The sequence below is a fragment of the Talaromyces marneffei genome, chromosome 2 (genome assembly GCF_009556855.1).
Source record: "Talaromyces marneffei chromosome 2, complete sequence".
NCBI classification, from domain to species: domain Eukaryota; kingdom Fungi; phylum Ascomycota; class Eurotiomycetes; order Eurotiales; family Trichocomaceae; genus Talaromyces; species Talaromyces marneffei.
In genome coordinates, this window is record NC_072349.1 from 1,870,234 (window position 1) to 1,891,164 (window position 20,931).

The 20,931-nt window shown below is 46.7% G+C and overlaps 8 protein-coding genes and 1 non-coding gene across 9 annotated transcripts; 5 read left to right on the plus strand and 4 right to left on the minus strand.

Annotated features, from left to right (window-relative positions):
• Positions 1 to 211: 211 nt before the first annotated feature.
• On the plus strand, positions 212 to 520 carry EYB26_003031 (uncharacterized protein; the record flags this gene model as incomplete). The annotated part of the gene is made up of 1 exon (XM_054262335.1): positions 212 to 520. One exon carries the CDS (start codon positions 212 to 214, stop codon positions 518 to 520), a length of 309 nt encoding a protein of 102 aa, XP_054118310.1.
• A 230-nt stretch (positions 521 to 750) lies between these two features.
• EYB26_003032 lies at positions 751 to 822 on the plus strand. Its single transcript has one exon. It is a non-coding gene; the product is annotated as a tRNA-Arg (tRNA).
• Positions 823 to 3,195: 2,373 nt separating this feature from the next.
• Positions 3,196 to 5,667, plus strand: EYB26_003033 (uncharacterized protein; the record flags this gene model as incomplete). Its single annotated transcript, XM_054262336.1, has 1 exon — positions 3,196 to 5,667. The coding sequence occupies one exon, from the start codon at positions 3,196 to 3,198 to the stop codon at positions 5,665 to 5,667; it is 2,472 nt and encodes an 823-aa protein (XP_054118311.1).
• A 1,073-nt stretch (positions 5,668 to 6,740) lies between these two features.
• Positions 6,741 to 8,841, plus strand: EYB26_003034 (uncharacterized protein; the record flags this gene model as incomplete). Its single annotated transcript, XM_054262337.1, has 5 exons — positions 6,741 to 7,392; positions 7,446 to 7,552; positions 7,606 to 8,141; positions 8,195 to 8,648; positions 8,710 to 8,841. The coding sequence occupies 5 exons, from the start codon at positions 6,741 to 6,743 to the stop codon at positions 8,839 to 8,841; spliced, it is 1,881 nt and encodes a 626-aa protein (XP_054118312.1).
• A 643-nt stretch (positions 8,842 to 9,484) lies between these two features.
• EYB26_003035 (uncharacterized protein) lies at positions 9,485 to 10,382 on the minus strand (the record flags this gene model as incomplete). Its single annotated transcript, XM_054262338.1, has 2 exons — positions 9,485 to 10,080; positions 10,151 to 10,382. 2 exons carry the CDS (start codon positions 10,380 to 10,382, stop codon positions 9,485 to 9,487), a joined length of 828 nt encoding a protein of 275 aa, XP_054118313.1.
• Positions 10,383 to 12,526: 2,144 nt separating this feature from the next.
• On the plus strand, positions 12,527 to 14,206 carry EYB26_003036 (uncharacterized protein; the record flags this gene model as incomplete). Its single annotated transcript, XM_054262339.1, has 3 exons — positions 12,527 to 12,709; positions 12,790 to 12,815; positions 12,874 to 14,206. 3 exons carry the CDS (start codon positions 12,527 to 12,529, stop codon positions 14,204 to 14,206), a joined length of 1,542 nt encoding a protein of 513 aa, XP_054118314.1.
• Positions 14,207 to 15,133: 927 nt separating this feature from the next.
• Positions 15,134 to 16,703, minus strand: EYB26_003037 (uncharacterized protein; the record flags this gene model as incomplete). Its single annotated transcript, XM_054262340.1, has 5 exons — positions 15,134 to 15,302; positions 15,359 to 15,717; positions 15,787 to 16,244; positions 16,330 to 16,441; positions 16,548 to 16,703. The coding sequence occupies 5 exons, from the start codon at positions 16,701 to 16,703 to the stop codon at positions 15,134 to 15,136; spliced, it is 1,254 nt and encodes a 417-aa protein (XP_054118315.1).
• Positions 16,704 to 18,202: 1,499 nt separating this feature from the next.
• On the minus strand, positions 18,203 to 18,592 carry EYB26_003038 (uncharacterized protein; the record flags this gene model as incomplete). Its single annotated transcript, XM_054262341.1, has 3 exons — positions 18,203 to 18,263; positions 18,325 to 18,379; positions 18,478 to 18,592. 3 exons carry the CDS (start codon positions 18,590 to 18,592, stop codon positions 18,203 to 18,205), a joined length of 231 nt encoding a protein of 76 aa, XP_054118316.1.
• A 668-nt stretch (positions 18,593 to 19,260) lies between these two features.
• On the minus strand, positions 19,261 to 20,063 carry EYB26_003039 (uncharacterized protein; the record flags this gene model as incomplete). The annotated part of the gene is made up of 4 exons (XM_054262342.1): positions 19,261 to 19,353; positions 19,417 to 19,482; positions 19,532 to 19,776; positions 19,916 to 20,063. The coding sequence occupies 4 exons, from the start codon at positions 20,061 to 20,063 to the stop codon at positions 19,261 to 19,263; spliced, it is 552 nt and encodes a 183-aa protein (XP_054118317.1).
• Positions 20,064 to 20,931: the final 868 nt, after the last annotated feature.

The window sequence follows — 20,931 nt, forward strand, 5'->3', positions numbered from 1 at the left end:
AGTGAAATATATAGACAAGAAGACAGATTGCTCAACTTGTCAAAAAGTGAGCTCACTTTCTGCATCTTTGGATCTGCGGGGATCTTCTGGGCCTAATCAGGTTAGCGCCGGGACTCGAAGGTTCTATTCAATGACGATTGCTATCTATCTTCTTCAATCAGAACCCACGAGCCAGTTGTTCCATATCGCACGCGAATAGTCATTAGCAAAAATGCGCCTCACTAGAGCGCTGCTGACCGCGCAACCAGCCCGATTGACACTCTTCACTCGTGCGCAATGCGGTCTATGCGACACCGCCAAATTGACACTCTCGAAGCTACAACAACGTCGAACATTCCGCTACACCGAAGTCGATATCATGGTACCGGAGAACAAGAAATGGAAAGATGTATATGAATTTGACGTCCCTGTGCTTCATGTTCAGCCTGCGACCTCGGACGATGAGTCGAAGCTGCGGAAGTTGTTCCATCGATTCTCAGAAAGCGAGGTTGAGAAGGTGGTAGATGAAGTGGAACGATGAGTAGGTAGGGTCAAATTCTACTTGCATAGCCTAGTAAATCTGTGACTGACATCGATAGTCAAAACTGCTTTCCTCCTTACTCTCACTGTACAAACAACATTGGACCTGCCACCCAAACATTCTATAATAGAGTAAACTGCATTGATCAAGAGCTCGAGCACCCCTTTAATTTTACAAGTCCGTAGATTTATGATACTTGACACTAAAAACCGTTCACTACTTCCATCAATGGCCTGCTGGCCCAATGGCAAGGCGTCCGCCTACGGAGCGGAAGATTGCAGGTTCGATCCCTGCGTAGGTCACGTGATTTTTTTTTCTTTTTTTTTTTCTTTTTTGTTGTCCTGTTTTCCTATTGTCCTGGCTTACTGCAAAAGCTGGCTAATGACCTATATATTATACGTGCTTGGATATGTAGGACAACCAAATAAGAATTACGAGTGCTTTTTTTATCTTTTTTTGCCTGTGTTTTAGTGTGGTACCGGGTGGACCGCCGGCAACACCTATGAATGTACTATGTAGTAAAAGGATTTGTCGGGCCAGGCTCACTGTAACGGAGCGAGAAAAGGTCAAGGTAAAACGTATGACATAGAAAACTAACAAGACGTGAGCTGAAGAGCGAAACTAAACTACAGGGGAGCAAGCCCGTATTTATGTCTGCGCAGGGCTTGCTCCCAGGCCTGATCCTGACGGAGCAGGTTTCCAAAACAATACAATGATCCCAAAGCAATACAAAGCAACAAAACAATCAACAAAGCACAACATGAAGCTATTCCCACATTGTATGACTCATATGACAAAGGTCTCCGGCGGATTCTTTGGTGTTGTCAAACCTCACCGCCTTGGCGTGTTCCGGAGCGCTTACACCTGGAGCCTGCTCCCAGGTTGGAACCGTGACACTCACCTAGGTGGGCATAGCGTCTAGCCCGGATATTTGATACAAGTCAATAACGACTCTTGGCGGTTTGCACTTTGCATCGATGTACTCGGAGCCTGCATAACGGAACCACTTGGATCAAATCGGATGAGCACCTGTATCGGGCCCGATTGGTTCTTTCTCATAAGATCGTGCGATCAGCTGCCTACATATGTAATGTAGTTACCCTAATGGTATTGAGGCCTTCGCTCGGGATCGATACGGATATATATATTTAAACCGGAGAGCAACTTGATATTGAATCTTGATATTGAATCTTGATATGGCTTAAATAAAACAACCGGTCAGCTCCACACTTCAAATTGAATTGTTATAGTAAAATCATCAAGGATAGCCATGGAGGGCATAGAAATGGCGAGTGGTAGCAATGAGATAAATGTCGAGATTCATAGAATAACGACGAACAGCAACGAACAACATCAGTCGCAACAGCATTCGAGAACGATGCTATCTCGCATCAATCAACAACCGCTATAGCATCCAGGTCTCATCGCAGCCAGAGCCAGAACCAACAACTGTTACGCCAAAGACTTCTCGCATTGCAGCCATCATGCTATCACTCAGTGCCAGTGTTTTCGTCACTAGACATCGCCATCATCTCAACCGCCTCCCCTGCCATTGCCAGTCACTCCCACTCAGCTTCCGGATATACGTGGATTGGTAGCGCGTACACGCTAGTCCATACAGCTACAATGACTACATGGGGTAACTAAGATGTCAGACGTTTGGGGTCGTAAACCTTTGCTTTTGACTGGATTGGAGTTTCATCGCCGACAATGACAGTGTCATACGTCCCTGGCACTATATTCGGAGTCAACGAGAAAAAGATCGCAAGGTATCTTATCGTCCGCTGAGTCGGGAACATGAAGCTGTTCGAAGATGAATGACATGTACTACACAGTAGGTGTGCTCTGGTGGCAGGAGATGAATTGAGAGCCAGAGTTGTTTACTGTTTGGGAACCATGACAACCAGCGAGACGCTAGCCCTAAAGAGGACAGACCCAGGCCAGCCGCAAGCAACAAGCTGCAACCATGAGACAGCAGCACAGCACAGAGTGGTACTGCGCCGTGGCTCTTTCCGGGGAGACGACAGGGGCCCGACGCCGCCTTGAGGCACCGACTGTGTGCCAAGCCCGAAACGGCGGGCTGCGAGCCAATCAACGCTCGTGCAAGACTCTTCCAAGTCTATTCTTTGATTCGTCGGATAATGTCACCCTGTCGCCCGGGGTCCACATTAAATCTCCATAAGCCAATAAGAGACACCGCTAGTCAGGGACGTCTTCCTTATTGGGTCGTCGATGTCTCCTCGGCGCCACTTTCGACTGGCGGCGACAGTCACTTGAGCAACCGTCGTCCCTTAGTCTAATTTAAGATTGACAGTCGATTATTGGTTTCTTCTCTTGATTTGCGATAGATAGACCCAACCCGCTCCACCATTTCCTCCTATTAACCTACATAATTTGCCTGTTTTTTGCCCCCCCAGGCTCGATGTGACTATCCGATCTGTTATTATTCCATCGATTTTGCTCTCATTAGTGCTACTCTTACACCCGATTCTCATTATTTTGGTATTCTAGTATATCCGTACACCTATCCTACCGAGTATCATTCCAACTCTCCATCGCGTTATCATTACACATCACGCTCCGCTTACGACTTCAACAAACTCAAACACCCGGTGCATGTGCAACCGTGGGCGGACGTCATTTTGACGACCCTGATCCCCAAAGCAGCTTCATCCATGTCCAAGACGACACGATATCGAGATCCGAACCAATGGTCTCGCCCGCGCGATCATCTTGACACCGAAAAGGCTTCGTCACCCATAGCCTACGATTCCTCCCTCAGCGACGACGAACCCGTATACTCCGACACTTCTCGAGTAACCTCAAGCTCCCTGAGCTCTCGCATTCCTATGCTAGGCGGCCCGTCTCGGCGGCGGGGACCGCCGAGAAATGGGATTATGCCGCACCGATTGATGAGATGTGTCTGTCTGGCCGTCTTTGTCGCCCTACTCCTCTTCGTCCTCAACCTCTTCCGATTCACACTCCTTGGCAGTGCTGAGCAGGTGCCAATTGATGTGGGCAAATCAGCGCCGAAACCACACGCCTGGGAAAGTTTCCCCTTTCTGAAACGCTACCATGGAGGTATTAGGACGTTAGTGCCACGAAATGAAAGCGTACCGGAATACCCAGGTGAGGGTACATTAGGTGAATTGACGCTAGCCATGGAAAATGCTTTGCAAAGCGATAAATCTCCAGGGGAAGAAGAGCAGGCAAGGAAGACTGTTCAAAAACGCTCCGATGGCTTACCTATGGCCAGTTCCGCTTACAATCCGTACCCGAACTACAAGTCACAGGAATACATCCAGAAGTATGGAGAGAAGGTCGAATGTTTCCTTGATGAAGACAATCAAGTGAGAATGCCGTATTTGCAATACTACCCTGGCGTGCCTCAAGGCTTCCCTGACGCAATCATGGGCTCGAATGAGATGCTAGGTATGCGCGACGATGTTTGTTTTGACCGCTTCGGACGTCTTGGTCCTTATGGTCTGGGATACGGCGCTAGAAAAGGCGGTAGTGGAGCTGGCATGGAAGGCGATCGCGAGGGCTCGGATCGCGTTTGGGATGACGTCCCACCTGTCGACTTTCGTGAAATCAACTGGGCTGCAGCACAGAATCGTTGTGTGATCGCTAACAGCCACCGTTTCGCCAAACTCGGAGATCATCATCTGGATCGTGCCTTTGCTATGCCGGTTGGTGCTTCTCCCAAGGCCCATTTGGAAAGTCCTCCAGCTCCCGAGAAGGAACGCGTCAAAGGTACAGACCATTTACCGCGAACTGCAGTTTTAGTCCGAACTTGGCACGACTTTCATTACACGGAAGAGGATATTATGTACCTACGAGCTCTCATTACGGAGCTGTCTTTGATGACCGGTGGAGAATTCACAGTACTATTCCTGATCCACGTCAAGGATGACAATTTGCAAATCTGGTCTGATGAAGAGACGTATGATCGCGTGCTCCAAGATGCCCTCCCCAAAGAGTTCCGGGGTATGGGTATTCTATGGTCAGAGAGGCAGATGAACCTCATATACGGTGGCTTGGAAGAGAGTTTTGAGCGTGGATTGCCAGTTCACGGAGTTTATCGCAGCACTTTCATGCCAGTCCAATACTTTTCGCATCTTCATCCCGAATACGACTATGTATGGAATTGGGAGATGGATGTTCGTCACACTGGTCATTGGTATCACTTCTTTGACAAGGCTGCTAGCTGGGCTCGTCAACAACCACGTAAGGGGTTGTGGGAGCGAAATTCTCGCTTCTACGTTCCCAGCGTACATGGTCCATGGGACGATTTTATGCACACAGTTCGCGTGCAAACAGAACTGGGCACAAATAGCCCTAACAACCTTTGGAGCGCTGTCAAGGACAGCGAAGATAAATCTGATCCCAATCACAAAGATCATGGTCGACATGGTGAGGATTTCATCTGGGGCCCAGTTCGCCCACATGAGAGCGATGTTATGGAGCTCGAATTGGATGTCACCCCCCCTACAAGCATGGAAAAGGACAAGTATGAATGGGGCGTTGGTGAAGAGGCTGATCTCCTTGTTTTCAATCCACTATTCGACCCCGAGGGAACAACGTGGCTCCTCAGAAACGACGTTACTGGATATAACCGTGAAGATGGAATGCCAGAACGTCGTGCTGCTATTATTACCGCGTCTCGACTTTCTCGCAGACTGTTGACGACCATGCATCGCGAGACCAGCATGAAGCGACATTCTATGTTCTCAGAGATGTGGCCAGCAACAACAGCACTGCATCATGGCTTGAAAGCTGTATACGTGCCTCACTCGGTGTACATTGATCGCAAATGGCCAACACGCTATGTGGAGGCTGTCTTCAACGCAGGCCGCAACGGTGCTTCTGGAGGAGCCCGAACATCAGTTTTTGGAGATCGCGAACATAACTTCCGCGGAACTACATGGTTCTACTCTGCAGGTTTCCCATCGAACTTGTACCGCCGCTGGTTGGGATACAAAGTCGATAATGACGGTGGTGAAAAAGAAGAGCTTGCCGGCGAGGGTCGACTATGCCTACCTCCTATGATGTTGCATCCTGTGAAGGATGTGCAATTGGTGATTGACAATGGAGACGTTCGCGACGAAGGGGAAGTGGCTTTACCAGTCGCTGAAGAAGAGTCATAATCAAAACGAGCCACGAATTTACGATGAGCCTCTGTTTGTTCCTTTTTGTATCCCCGGAATTTCTGCATCAAATTCTTGTTATTATTGTTTTCCATCTGTGTGAGGTTTAGAATTTCTAGATGTACATCATATGCTCACTTTGTGACCCTGGCGGTTGGTTATTCTTATTTTTGGCTCGCATATATCATTTTCGTTTCTTTTCCCCATCTTACCTTTTTGCTTCTCCGTTTCTTACTGGAAGGTCGGGTGAACGGGTGTTTTGAGGGGTTTCTTACTTGATTGTTATTATTCTCTTCCTTTTTTGGTTCCTGTCCGAAGATTTGGATCACCCCTTATTCTTCGTATTCTTATAATTATTTTTTGGTTGGACAAGTTTGTGTCTGTCATGGGTTGTTTCCTGATGGGAGGATGTCAACGATGCAATGTATATAGACAACTATGACCAGGAGTGATACCATCACGCTGAGCAGCAAAGAAGAATCAAACGTGGATTCTGAGAGCCTGTATGTCGGCCGAATGCCTTGTGCCATTGAATCATAGAAAAATGAGGTCAAATGACTGTCCGTACACACCCATTAGAAACAGGTAATTGAGCCGACATCTGATCGCTCTCGGGATACTTTCCTCTTAACTGCCCCAGCTTCCTTTTCCCAACACATTGTTCTCTCAGGGGGTTTCCTCACTGGAGATCTTTTGATATTCACTTCCCACGGATGAAGCTATTCTTCATAGCAATTAGCCTACAGATCATCTTTATAACATTGGCATCTTTACTCGAAAATGCATAGCACTGAAGTGCTTTCTAGCTATCTGCTATCGCTGAGTGGGCTGCCTGGTGCGGGGAAAGGGGGTGGTCTTATCAGTCGGCGACAACTCCGAGTCTAGGCTTTGGAGTTGCATAAGTTAACTGCATCTCTCATTGTACGCTTCATCGGTCGACTTGCCTCTTGAGTTGTATCCACGGATTCATGCATTATTGATTTGTTTTTCTGGTCTGTTGATGGCTATATAAGTGGTGCCTCACTCAAGTTCGAAGAATTGTCATCGCGCTGTATACACACACAGTCACAAAAATGGCGACCCTCACAGAAGCAGAAAGAAGAGCAAACCATGTCATCTCCCTGCCCAAGCCACCCCGGGCTTCCACACAGAATCTCGATCCCAAAGCAATCACACAACAATGGCTCACCAATCTCGAGACCACTCTCTCCTCAAATAACAGCAACGCTACAGCAGATCAAATAAAAATCTTGTTCCACGACGACTCATACTGGCGTGACCATATCGCTCTCCAATGGGATTTCCGTACCATCCACTCAGCTACAAACATCGCTTCATTCCTGCAGGAATTCCAACCCGTTGCACAGCTATCCAATTTCTCTTTGCAAACAAGCGGGAAATACGTGCCTCATGTTGATATGCCCGAAAATGGTGTCCTGGGAATTGATTTTGTGGCTTCTATGTTCCAGTTTGAGACGAAGGTGGGACGGGGTTCGGGTATCTTGAGGTTGACGTTGGATGATGCCGGGAAGGAGTGGAAGGCATATGCGGTTTATACGTCATTGCAGGAATTGAAGGCTGCTGAGGAGCCACTTGGCCCTAGGAGATTGTATGGAACATTGGATAGTTTGCCGGGTGGCTCAGCTGGTGGTACTTGGAAAGAGAGGAGGGAGAAAGCTGTCAAGTTTGAAGGTGTCGAGCCTACGGTTCTGATTGTGGGTGCTGGTATGTATAATGTATCTCTGTTACCACGTATGCAGAGTCTGACTCTTTGACAGGACAAGCGGGATTGAATCTTGCAGCTCGTTTGCAATCTCTTGGTGTATCGACTTTGCTCGTGGATCGTCATGAACGTATCGGAGACAACTGGCGAAAGAGATATCGCGTACGTTGCTTCATATCATTCGAGATGAAAACGGAGCCGCTAATAAAGTATAGACATTGACAACCCACGACCCCGCTGAGTTCACCCACATGGCCTACCTCCCCTTTCCAAAGAACTGGCCCCAATTCACTCCAAAGGACAAGCTAGGCGACTGGTTCGAAGCATATGCCAGTCTCATGGAACTCAACGTCTGGACAAACACTTCTGTTGTATCCGCTGCCTACGACGATAATACATCGATTTGGACAGTTACTGTCCGAAAACCGGATGGGTTTGAGCGTACTCTCCACCCCAAACACGTAGTATTTGCCACGGGGCATTCGGGGGAGCCGAAAGTTCCTACTTTCCAGGGGCAACAGAAATTTAGAGGTACCGTGTATCATGGTTCCCAACACAGAGATGCATCCGAGTACGATGTCCGTGGGAAAAAAGTGATTGTTGTCGGAACAGGTAATTCGGGCCATGACATTGCTGAGAATTTCTATGAGAATGGGGCGGATGTCACTATGTTGCAGAGAAGGGGAACATATGTGATCTCTGTCGATAAGGGTGTTTTCATGCTGAATGAGGGGACATATGATGAATGGGGGTGAGTACACCATCAAGAACTAGTCCGCTAGAAGTTTACTGACTTTCAGAAAGACCGCCAACTGAACAGGCCGATATATGGGCAGAATCGCTCCCATATCAGGTCGCCTTCGCCTTCAACGTGCACCTTACCCGCCGCGTCTCCGAAGTTGACAAAGAGATTCTCGATGGACTAGCCAAAGCAGGCTTTGATGTTTACAAGGGTATCGATGAAAGTGGTATCGCAAGATTATACATGACTCGCGGAGGAGGCTACTACATCGATGTGGGATGTAGTCAACTTATCGCCGAGGGCAAGATCAAGGTCCACAAGTCCCCCGATGGTATCAAGGAGTTCACACCGCATACTATGATTCTAGCGGATGGGAAAGAGTTGGAGGCTGATATGGTAGTTTTGGCGACTGGGTTTGATAATATGCGAACAACAGTGCGCAAGGTGCTTGGTGATAAGGTTGCGGATCGGTGTAAGGATGTTTGGGATTTGGATGAAGAGGGTGAACTGCGGGCTGTAAGAATTCCTCCTTCTTAATCATATTCTGATTGCTGTTTACTGATGATTGCATGGTTAGATGTGGCGTCCATCGGGTCATCCCAACTTTTGGTATATGGGTGGTAACCTGGCACTGTGTCGGATTTACTCTAAATTTCTGGCTTTGCAAATCAAAGCTGTTGAGGCAGGCCTCACTCCTGTATGGCAGTAAAGAAGAGATATAGACTATGCAATCATAAGAAGAAAAGAGTAATCATGTGAACTACACCTGGTACGGTATGTAATGTCTATCTAGATGAGCCCTAATTTCTAAGCTTAGAGTAAATTATGCATCCATCTTTCAGAATTTTTGCATTCACAGTATCCAGGTAAGGACCCAGCCTATCTATTCCTTCCAATGGGATGTTAATTTTGACTTCAGGACTTTTCACGTTTGGTGTAGCCCTAATCGTGCCGTCATCTTGTCAACTCTTGTAGATGAGTGTTCCCGTATCCATCCGACATCAAAAAATTAGATCAAACGTTCTCGATTTCCGTCGGAAGGATTTGACATCTAGTTCCAAGGTTTGCATCTTGTTAATATATGTTAAATGGCATGCAGTTACGCAACGAGAAGGTGGCTTATATTACAAGAGGATAATCGAGTTGAGAAGATTCTGATCCATTGAATCGATCTATTACTTTTATAGTATCATCAGGCAAACCGATTTAATAGAGATTCTCGGATCTCGTAAAACCGAGGTCGAGATTCAAGACATGGAGATATCCGGATGCGACTATATTAGAGATGCCAATACTGTCTCAAAGAACAGATTTTCCATGGCATTGACAGTAGCCTCTTATGCCGCTTAGTATCAGGATCTGGTGCTGGTACGGGGCTGAGTGGTGAACGTAGGGGGCTGTGTAGGGACGGAACGAGCGGTCGTTGTCCTGGTTGTTGAGCGAGTACTAGAAGTGTGGGTGGTTGGGCGAGTACTGGAAGTGTGGGTGGTTGGACGAGTGCTCGATGTCCTGGTCGAGGTTGGACGGGTACTAGACGTGCGAGTGTACACACGAGTGCTGGACGTGCGGGTAGATGTGTGAGTCGTTGTAGAACTCGATCCCCCCCTCGTTGCGACATTCAATCGAGCCACTGTCGCCTGTACACCTGATACGAGCTGAAAGTTTCCGCAGTTCAGGCGCGTACCGCTAGCATTATGGATGACGACGGACCTATCACCAATGAAAGCATTGCTGCCGGGATCAGTAGACAGGTAGAGGTCTGTATACTCGGCAAAGAAACTAGTTCCGGTAGCAAAGCCATGCTTCCCACTAAGGTCACCAACTTGGCAAGTGGCAGGATCACTTGGGTCACAAGGAGGTTGTTCACCGCGATTGAAGGGGTCCAAATGCTCCCCAGCGGCACTGCAATTACCGTTTGCAGGGACAGGACTGACATGAACGTGATAAGCTGGTTGAAAACTGTTAGTTCAGTCCATATCCTCTCTCAGGTTCTGAGACAACGAGGAAAGGGATCATACGGAAAGGTCCAATATTAGCAGGTAGCCCGGTGAAATTTACACGGAAAACTAAGCCAACACCATCCGGGGCACCGCTCGCCGTGACATTGCCGCGGACTGTAGTAGAAGGGTTATCAAACAATGTTGCAGTATAGGTGGTGGGTGGGTTGTTGGTGATGACTGGAGCATGGGTAAATCCCTGTCCCAAGGCAGAGAGCGCAAGGCTCGGGAGGAGCAACAATGAAAGGATCATTTTGATTGTTCGTCAGATGAAATTCCAGCGAAAAGATAAGCAATGAGGGTTGGACTTGATGTGTAACGAGTAGGAACTTGAACGATGCAGAACGAGTGATAAAAAAGAAACAGGAAGATAGCAAAACTGCAAAGGAGGGAAGATAAATGCACGAAATCGCGGTGAAACCTTACTAAGAAAAGCGTCATGGATTTGCAGATAGTGTTGCAAACTTTCCAAATAGAATAAATCAATCCTCGAGAAGTCGTCATGTTCACGAGCATACTATCAGCATAATACGTATACTTGCGTAATAGTTCCATGCCTGGACGAAGACAACTTCGAAGATCTAGTGAAAACCAGAACATTGGGTTCAATATCCAGAGACTTTTCAAACTTTGGTCTCTCCATGTCAAGTAAGAGTTGGCCTCTAATCTACTACTGAATCCATAGGAAATCACATTATGGTAAAGTCTTAGTCCTAATATCTTTGGTATCAAGTAAAACTCAATTGATATGTTAAGTTTTCCCCGGTACCTGGTCAAGTTTCCAACATTCCGAGATCCATTCGTGTTCAGAATCTATTAGAAGGCAGTCAGCACCTTGATTTGTGATAATAACATAGAATCCAGAGCAGAAACCCTCTAGGAGCACTGTACAGGTTAAGAGTTCTTACTGTCTAGATGCGGAAACCTCTACCAAACTTGGAAAAGATAAACTCAGGGCTAAGTTACCTAACGTTGCTGTAGCCACTACAACTGTCTACTCCTCGAAGATAGAGCTCACTCACAGAAAGAGTAATGAATCAATCGTGATGTTCATAAGAATTTAATAAGAAGAGAGTGACAAGTCGTCCATTAGAATTCAAACAGCGAGTTTTTGCTAGTTGTGATAGTCATACTACAAAAAATTACGTGGAATGCTTCAGGCTATTCCATACCGGTTTCGCGACTAGTAGTCATAAGTATGTAAAAATTATGGTATGATTGATGGAGCTAATGCAAACTTGATATATGCATATTCTAGTGAGACAGGATTGCATTAACTGGTCGAACCAAAGAAGTAACTAAGTTCGTTAGTTAACTAGTTAGCAAAGCTATTTTACGTAAAGCTTGCAGCACTTAGTTAACTAACTTAAGTTAACTAGCAAGTGACTTTAAAACCTCTTCACAGATCCTTGGTTCTCGATAGTGACTCCTGCCAAACGGCATATTCAACTCATACTCTGGGGGTAATTGGAGATTTATCTTTTCATTCGAAACTCAATTGGCAGTTTAACTAAGTTAAGCTTCCGTCAGGTACTGATGACTATACGTACATGCATACTTGACACATGTAAGACACATGCATTCATGGCATATGCAACAGCGGGATTGGATCATTGGCCCCGAACCATTGGTAAATATTTGACCTTTCAACCAGGGACTCTATAATTCAGCCAACACGAGGTCGACAATATATGTGCATTTCGCTTCCGACTGTTCCAAAAAAAGGAAGACCTACAAACAATACCCTCTGCTTAGTTATAAGCTGAGATGTATACACAGCATAAATTTCGCCCCCCGGACGGAAGGGCTGTTGGGCGACAGGCTGACAGCCCGGCAGACGGCAGAGATTTAAAGTTCCAGCGAGGTGGGTCTACATCGGGTATAGTAAACCCTCATTGGCTGAGCGGAAACCCAATCCAGAGACTTTTTCCTATTTGTGTGTTGTGATTGGCTAATATGCAAGATAGGGTTATGGGGCAATATGGGGCGATGACTAAAGCGGAAGAACGTGCGGGCAGTCGGATCCACTTCGAGAAGGATTGGGAATATAAGAAACTGCGATTTTTCCTTGGCAAATTGCCAAATGCTGTCTCCTGAACGGCCTCTGAAGTTACACTATGACAAATCCCAAGGAAACTTGACTGTGCTAATATATCATACTCGAATCACCCGTGCCAGCTCATTTTCGAATGTCGACTGCTTCATGTCCCTTTTTCATAGATGGGGTCTCGATTGTGTGTGCCTAGAAACCTAATATCTCGGCTCAGACAAATCAGCTCCCGTAGACAACGTGACTATCGACTCGTTCTTCCTTTGGCCTAGTCGATCGACGTCGACAATCTACTACATCTCTTACATCAATGGGGTTTAGAACCTAGTTGGCGAATCTATCCAAAGATGCAAGACGATTCCATTTCAGTTGTGCAGAAATCATCTCACAGCTCACCTGATGGCGAAGAGTCCCGGTCAAGTTTGTGGACGTCCCACATGTATCGGTTGTATGCCGTACTAGCATTGGGATATCTTTGCATTGTGTTTCAGGGCTACGATGGCTCGTTGATGCCGTCAATAAATGCCATGGTAAGTTTGAATTGCCTCTGGTTACCTGACCTCCGTTTACACGAGGCGAACTTGGACTTACTGTATTGGTGTCTTATCAGCCTCAATATCAGCAGTATTATGGGCTGTAGGTGTTTATCCTAAGGGCAGTTAGATGATTTGTCAACTAACTGATCAATGCGCAGAAAATCAGCCGGCTCTTCTACCGGTCTAGTCTTTGCCATCTACAACATCGGCAGTCTAGGCTCTCTTCCGATCGCCGGTCCAGTCAATGATCTACTAGGCAGACGAGCTGGTATCTTCCTAGGCTGTTGTTTCATCATCATTGGAACCTGTGTACAAGCACCCGCTATTTCCAGACAAATGTTCATTGGCGGTCGATTCCTGTGTGGATTTGGCCAGGGTTTTGTTAATGTGTCTGCGCCCCTTTTCGTGTCAGAGCTAGCTCACCCTCGCTGGCGAGGTCCCCTTTCAGGTCTTACGCAGACAAACTTCTTCATCGGAAGTATTATTGCATCATGGGTTACGTACGGAACTGCCTTTCTTGATGGAGAAAAAGCTTTTCGCATTCCTATCTGGCTTCAGCTCGTCACTACCAGTATCGTTGCCATAGGAATATGGTTCGCCCCTGAAACCCCGAGATGGCTCATGGCCCAAGGTCGACGTCAAGAAGCCGAAAGAGTTCTAGCTGACTTGCACGGCGAGGGATCCACGGAGCATTGTTGCGTTCGGTTACAACTCGCCGAAATGGAAAGCCAAATACGCGAGACCGGTTCAGACAAACGCTGGTGGGATTACAGCGGCTTGTTCAATACACGACCAGCACGTCGACGCATGATCTGCGTGATTGGAATGGCGTGGTTCGGGCAGTATTCCGGTAATGCTTTGGTCAGCTACTATTTCCCCGTCATTGTGCAACAAGCGGGAATCGACGATCCACACATGCAACTCCTCTTAAATGCTTTAAACCCTGTGATTTCCTGGTTCATAGCCATTCTAGGAGCCATGCTACTCGATCGCGTGGGTCGCAGGCCCTTTCTCCTAGCCGGCGTCCTGGGCATGTCATTATGCTTGGCCATTGTCACTGGCTGCACAAAGCTATCCGTCGACTATTCCAACCGCGATGCTAGCCATACAGGCATCTTCTTCATCTACCTTTTCAGTGCCATCTTTTCCCTATGTATAGTACCACTTATCCCCTTCTACATTGCCGAAACTCTGGCCACCGAGACCCGTGCAAAGGGCACAGCAGTTGGACAACTATTCGGTTCCGCAGCATCCATTCTAGGGCAATACACGACAGCTACAGCCATTGGTTCAATTGGTTATTACTACTATCTCGTCTTTATATTCTGGGACCTAGTGGAATTCGTCATCATTTACTTCTTCTTTGTCGAGACGAAAGAGCGCACTCTCGAAGAGATGACGGAGATATTTGAGGCACCTAACCCTGTGAAGAAGTCGCTGGAAAAGAGATCACCTCAGACAGTGGAGCATACGATATATTATGAGAAATGATTTCTTCAATCCAGGGTATTGGGAGATTACATAGTAGGGATGCTACGGTGTTATATGTACTATTAGATTCTAGTTTAGCGATGACGCGTATCATGCAATTCATTCTCATTGTCAATTATGACATGACACGATTGAGCATAAACTGAGTATCTGCATTGCCTATGTAGCCTCGAGTAAACATTTCTGTGTGTACTGGTGGCTCCTGGCCAGGGACTGACCGACAATGGGCATGACAGAGCACGGGAATTCCTGTGTAGTCATATTCTAGTTCAATCTGATAAGATTAAAATCAAACATATTGATTTATCAATAGGCCATGATTGGATATCTCTGTCCTTTCGTGTTTAGTGAAGGAGCATCCTTCCAAACTGCTGTTAGAGGTAATTGTAACAACACCATTCCAGTGTTCAACGATGAAGAAAAAGGAAAGAATAGCAGTATCACCCAGTTTTCCGCTGTTGAAACACCTTTTGGGGATAGTCTGACGGCAACGGGGAGGAAGTAGCCCATGTCAATCATGTCTCGTGTGCGTATATGGATAATCTGCGAGTGCGTATGTATCTAGGAGGTAAAAACAAGAGAATTAAAATAGAAAAAGACATCCAGGTAAACTGCTCATATCACTCTACCAACACGAATGGTCGTGGGAAACCCCACCTGAGAATGAATGGAAGGAATATCTTCAAATTTCAAATACAGACATGAAAGCAGCGAATGGCATGCTAACCAGGGTTATTAAATATCGATAAAGAAAAATGTGGAATTTATCTTCGTCCGCCATCATTGATATCACGAAACCATCTTTTCTTTCCATTTATCCCGATGAGATGCAACCATTATGCGCTCCAAGATCAAGTCAAAAGAGATATTCGGTGTCAAGGGAAAAGAAATCTATCTGTGCATTGCGTTTTCCGATAAGAATCGTGCTTAGGCTTCCTGCGCCCATCTGCGTTCTCGTAATGGCTTCTCTGCGGCAGACTTGCTGCCATCCTGTTCACGACGCCATGCCCAGTACTCGCCCAGACGTACTTCGGCGTAAGAAGCGTAGTCAAAATCGATCTGGGAAATGGTTGCTTGAATGAGAGCCCATACACCCCTATCATCGACTGTTAGCTGTCGTCATTTTAACCAAGGGCCTTGGTGAATCCTTACCAGTAGAAGCCGGGAATTCCTCTGAATCTATCAACATCTTGGAATAGCTTTTCAACAACCAGTTCTTGCTGTTCAGCGTCAACGCCTTTGCCACCATGTTGCGCAAAACTCTTCACATATTCTGTCAAGAACTCTCTCCGTACGGAGCGCGTGGGAAGCATGTTGTAGTCACAGTCATATCCGCCCCATTCGGCGAAATGGTTGGCAATATCAAACGCAGCGGGGGACGGTGTTGCGTATTCGTAATCGATGAAGTGGACATCTTGAGAATCTGAATCGCCGCTGACAACGCCGTTCGTTTCTTCGTGTGGTATTACAATGACGTTCGCGCTGAGTAGGTCGCAGTGAGCAAAGATCAACTTTCAATTCAACTTGTTAGTCTTTTGCCAGTCTGACTTGAGGAATGATCAAGGAAATGGTCAACATACTCCGCTTTCACCAATGCCGCTTCCATCATCGAGTTCGTTTAATGTACGCTCCAACTCGGTCTGGAGTGTTTTCTGTCGTGATCGCTGCTCCTCTGTCTGGACAGGCAGGGCAAGGATCCATTTTTGCATAACCGTCCACAGATTAGGACCAGCTTGTCTTGGTCGAATGGGAGTTATGGCCGAGGCTTTAGATGTTCCATCTGGCTTGTTTACGTCGTAATCATCTTGTGAAGATGAGGAAGAAGTCTGGTCATCGTCCGCTGAACTAGTAATGGGAAGAACAGCATGCCATTGGCCCAATCGACGGGCAACACCTCTCCAGACAGAAGGCTGAATAAGATCCGAAGGCGACGTGACGTGACCGCGAATGAAACAGTACAACAACCCGTTCTTGAAGCGAGCTAGCAACGGAGGAGCGAGTCCGTGTTGGGCGAGCAAACTATGAGATCTAGTCTCCCCTATGGAGATTCGAAGCAACATTTACTTAGCATTGGTAGTCGCATTGGGGCACAAGTCGCAAAGATGATCTGTCATGGTACATACTTTCACGGTCTATGAGGATCTCGGTATGGTTACCATAGGCGCGCATAAGCACTGCCTCATTGTCAATCTGTTCATCGGTCAAGCCGGGCTTGCGATTGACAATTTTGAGTAACTACGCAATGATTCCCGGTTAGTACGTGGATTACTATTCCTCGAGCTGACCCTTTCTCTGCGAAAGAGAGAGAGGCGTTTGGAGAAAGAGATAATCAAGCACACACAGTATTCGTTATTCCGTCCGTAAATCGCACGAATTCAATCTTGTTGCCTGGACCTTCCCATTCCGGTTTGATTGTGAGTACAAGTCTGAGGGCGGAGGATTGTGAATCGGCGTGGTCGTAGGCTAGGGGTATATATCTCAGGGAGTCGTTCGACATTGTGGATGTGTTATGAGTGTATCAGCGATTGAAAAGGTGGCGTTCGGGTCTGAAAGTGAGAATCATTGTGTTAGTTGGAAGCGTCACTAGGAGAAGGAAGAAAATGCCCGCCACCATGATCAAAGATTTGTCTCTTTGCGGACAGCATGTGTCAATGCGGGGAACGTACTTTGATGGGAGCCAACACCATTAATCGTTTTGCTGCCTGTTCTTCTGAACCGAATTGAATGGCGAAAGGAACAAAATGAGTTTAAGTGGTAGTCTAGTAGATTAGTACTGGTCGGGCTCAAGACGTAGGTAATGATAACCGCCAGAGCCGCTTGCTATTGCTTGACCCTCACACTGCACATTAACATTAAGCACCGACAAGTTACACGCAGAACTCTGAAATGAGAGGCCAGAATTAAAAGGGGATGTGGTCTCGTGCCCACCGATGGCCAACGAACAAGGGGTAAGGTTGGAATTCGTTGAAGAAGAGGGGCTTTTTCGGTTCGCCGTGTAAATTAAGGCTCCGCCACCGGAACAGTCAAACTTGGCCGTTTGGATTTGGTTCTGATGCTCTTCGACATTTGTTGTCTCCCTTGCCAACTCTTGGTCCAATGTTCACTGACGAGAGACACTCCCTATTGTTTCAGTTGATGTGCTTCATTTTCCAGAGTTCGAGTAATTTGATTCTGCTTCGTGACATGTGCTTCTGTCACCATCCCCAAAGGGCTAGCGCAGCTTAGGAGCGACAGAGCTAGGGTTGAAGTAGTATAGTTGCAAATGGATTGCAGACCAATCAGACAGCAGCCACAGGATCCATCTGAGCGGTTTTCATAAAAAGTCACACGTGCTGCTGCCAGCCCTAGCCCTATCTTTTTTTTCCTTCTTTGTTTAGCTGTTTGCTTGCACTAAGCCCACAGCAGCCTAGCGTCTATCGCCCGCCTAGTCCTTTAAAACGGCGTCTTTCCCGCTTTCCCTTTCTCTCTCTTCTTTTCTTCTTTTTTTTCTTCATCTATCATCAGTAGTGGTTTACTTACTTATGTAAATAAATCATTATATCGGAGCTCCGCTACGGCGGCTTGCTGAGAGTTATCCTTTTTGAGAATTTGCTCTTTGGGTTTCTTTCCGTTCCCGGCTCTGTAGAGCAATTTCATCTCACGTCCTCCTTTTTCCCAATCATATTATGGCTAGGCTAGGGCTACGTTTCGGCGAGGCTCCATGCGCTTTAGCTGTGGAGGAGACGTGATATTCTTTTTTTCAACTTTCTCGTTCTTTTCAGGTCGGACATCAGGGGTTGGGTCCAATCTCTGGGTCTGTACTGGCATGAAGATAGTGTTTTAATAAATAAATGAACAAAATAATTCAATTTCACGTTTCGCTTATTGTAAGATTCAGAGATGGAGGCATAGAAGCCCCCAGTTACGAGACTACTATTTGCATATCTGCATGATGCATGCATGTATGGGTTGTAGTTGATAGGCGTATTCTCCAAGCAAATAATACAAGCTCGAAAGTCAGGCCCTTTGACCAGCCGTCTCCGAAAACCCAGCAGCGTCCAGATGCTGTGCCTTGAATCTATACAAGTCAGCTTGAACACTCTTCCCGATTGTCGTAGGACGAAGGAAGGGGTGAATACCTCTTCCATCGCGTCTTGAGTCTATTCATGAGTTTCTTCACCTTGGATTTTTTCTCTAACAACCAACAATCAGTTAACCATGTGGTCTGTGTCTGCCATCTACCTAGATACTATAATAACCATCCAGAATTGGACGGGGCGGGCAAGACTTACTTTGTCCAGAATCAGATGCAGTGACTGAAGTAGATGCTTGTTGCTGATTGTCCTCTATGTAGCCTTCGGTAGGTATATACTCATCTGGCATCCCCATGGGTTCCGTAGGAGACATGCTCTCACAGGTATTATTAGTTAGGCACTATGGTTATGCCTTAAAAGTGGTATATTTGATGTTGATGGCTCGATGTCTTGAATCCTTTAGCTGTACTTATACCCTACGAGTCCTACGATTGTCCGCTGATGTTCGAAGTCAGAGAGCTTTTGACGTCTTTCATATCCAGTTAAGGATATAAAAAAGTCCGGTCATCTAGATCGTTGCTACCTACATACCGGGAACAATGCATTGTCCCGAGGTCCATCTCCTTTGTCAGACATTGATTGAGTACGTCTATAAAGAAGGGGCAAGAAATTTATAAGAATGGATAGTTATCGATCTGAGGAGTGGCAAGAAAGAAACAAGAGAGAAGAAAAGAAACAAAAAGGACAAGGAAAACAAGAGATAAAAAAAATTACAAAGAGTCGTCTTATAGAAGAGAACACGAATATGGACCCTAGCAAAGAAGTCTTTTGTAATTCTGCCAAATCCCATCACAGAATTGACCGACTCTTTCGCTTTGCTTTCCGGGTTGGAGAGGGTGGGCTCATGACCATTTTCCAGTTTGAGAGTAATATTTATTTTCAACAACTCATCCCTTTCCCTAAGACACAACACACAGGCACACTAGAGAGAGAAACAGATGCAAAAGGGCCACCAGGTTCTCACTCTCATCCCATCATTATTTAATCACGTCCAGTCTTTCGCAGAGTCTCGGCAAGCCATTCCAGACCTTCGTACAAACCGTCACCAGTGGTAGCGCAAGTGGATTGGATGTACTACACGAAGCAAAGTTAGCAATGAGATCCAAGATCTTTCGAGAAACGAGAGTGGAAACATACCCAGGCACGGCGGGTCAAGCTCTGGAGACCAAGTTGTTGGGTGATCTCGGCGATGCTCATTGCATTCTGCATCCGTCAGTGAAATCCATATTTTGTTCAGATTGGATATACGCACCGGCAAGTCCTGCTTGTTGGCGAAAACAAGGAGAAGAGCATCACGGAGTTCATCTTCATTGAGCATACGCTGCAATTCCTCACGGGCCTCGACAATACGGTCGCGATCGTTGCTGTCGACGACGAAGATGATACCCTGAGTGTTCTGGAAGTAGTGTCGCCACAAAGGACGGATCTTGTCCTGACCGCCGACATCCCACACGGTGAATTGAATGTTCTTGTATTCGACGGTCTCAACGTTGAATCCTGTCGATGTAATAAAGTCCGCATCAGCGCTTCTGTTCAATGCATCTTTTCCTTGCTTTATATGGGGGGAGTATCTCGAAACATATCGATAACCGCCAGGCCTAAAGTCTGAAAAGAATGGAAGATAGATCCGACTAACCGATCGTAGGGATAGTGGTGACGATTTCACCGAGCTTCAACTTATAAAGAATGGTGGTCTTTCCGGCAGCGTCGAGACCGACCATCAGAATACGCATCTCCTTCTTACCCCATAGTCGGTCGAGCAATTTCGAAACCACCATACCCATCTTGGCGGTATTGAGGGGGAGACTGACTGTGAAGCCGTAAGAAAAGAAATTGTCAGTTGGCTGAAAATGTAATGACCAGGATTGCGGTGTGGTGGTGCTCTGAGACAACAAAAACACGGCGGAAAGCACAACTCAGGAGGCGCAAGGGGTCAGGCGATATCAATAGACAGAGAAGAAGATAAGGAGAATAAAGAGCAGTCACAAAAGATCCAAGACGAGAAGTATAATGTCCAAGAGTCGATGATCGAGTTGTACAATTGTGGGGGTAGGTGGTTTTGGTATTTCGCCTTGGGTTTTGGACCTCGTGTCCACTTGTGGCTGTTGCAGACAGCGAGCGGGCAAGGACACGAGGCAAAAAGGAAGCGGGCAGCAGCAAGGGAGGGGAGAATAGGAGAAGAAAAAGAGAGCACTCACATTAACAAAAGGATAGAGGTTGGGGGCGGAGGGTAGATTTGTCGCGGATGAAAGCGAGGAGTCTAGATGGAAGGAGGAGAGAGAAAGGGCTGGCAGCGATAGAGTCGTGTAGTGTAGAGTTAGGCTCTCAGCTATGGCGGAGTCGGGCTATCGCAGGCAAAGGCGAACAGGGGAGAATTTCTCGGGAGGCCTGCCTTGGCCCAGGTCAGGAACTGCTGTGGGCTGCGTAGTCTCTGTCACTAGGAAATACGACCACCACGTGATTTCAGCCTCGTCTGACGTTGGTTCAACGATGATGGTTAAAGAAGCACTACTACACAAGGGGGCGGAGAATGGCTTCATTTTATGCTACATCAGTTCCTGTATGGCGTCTGCCTACAGTAAAAGGACACGGTGTTGGATGGATTCATTCTTGAATACTGTGTTCTTCTTGTTCATTATCAAGAGTTGTGTT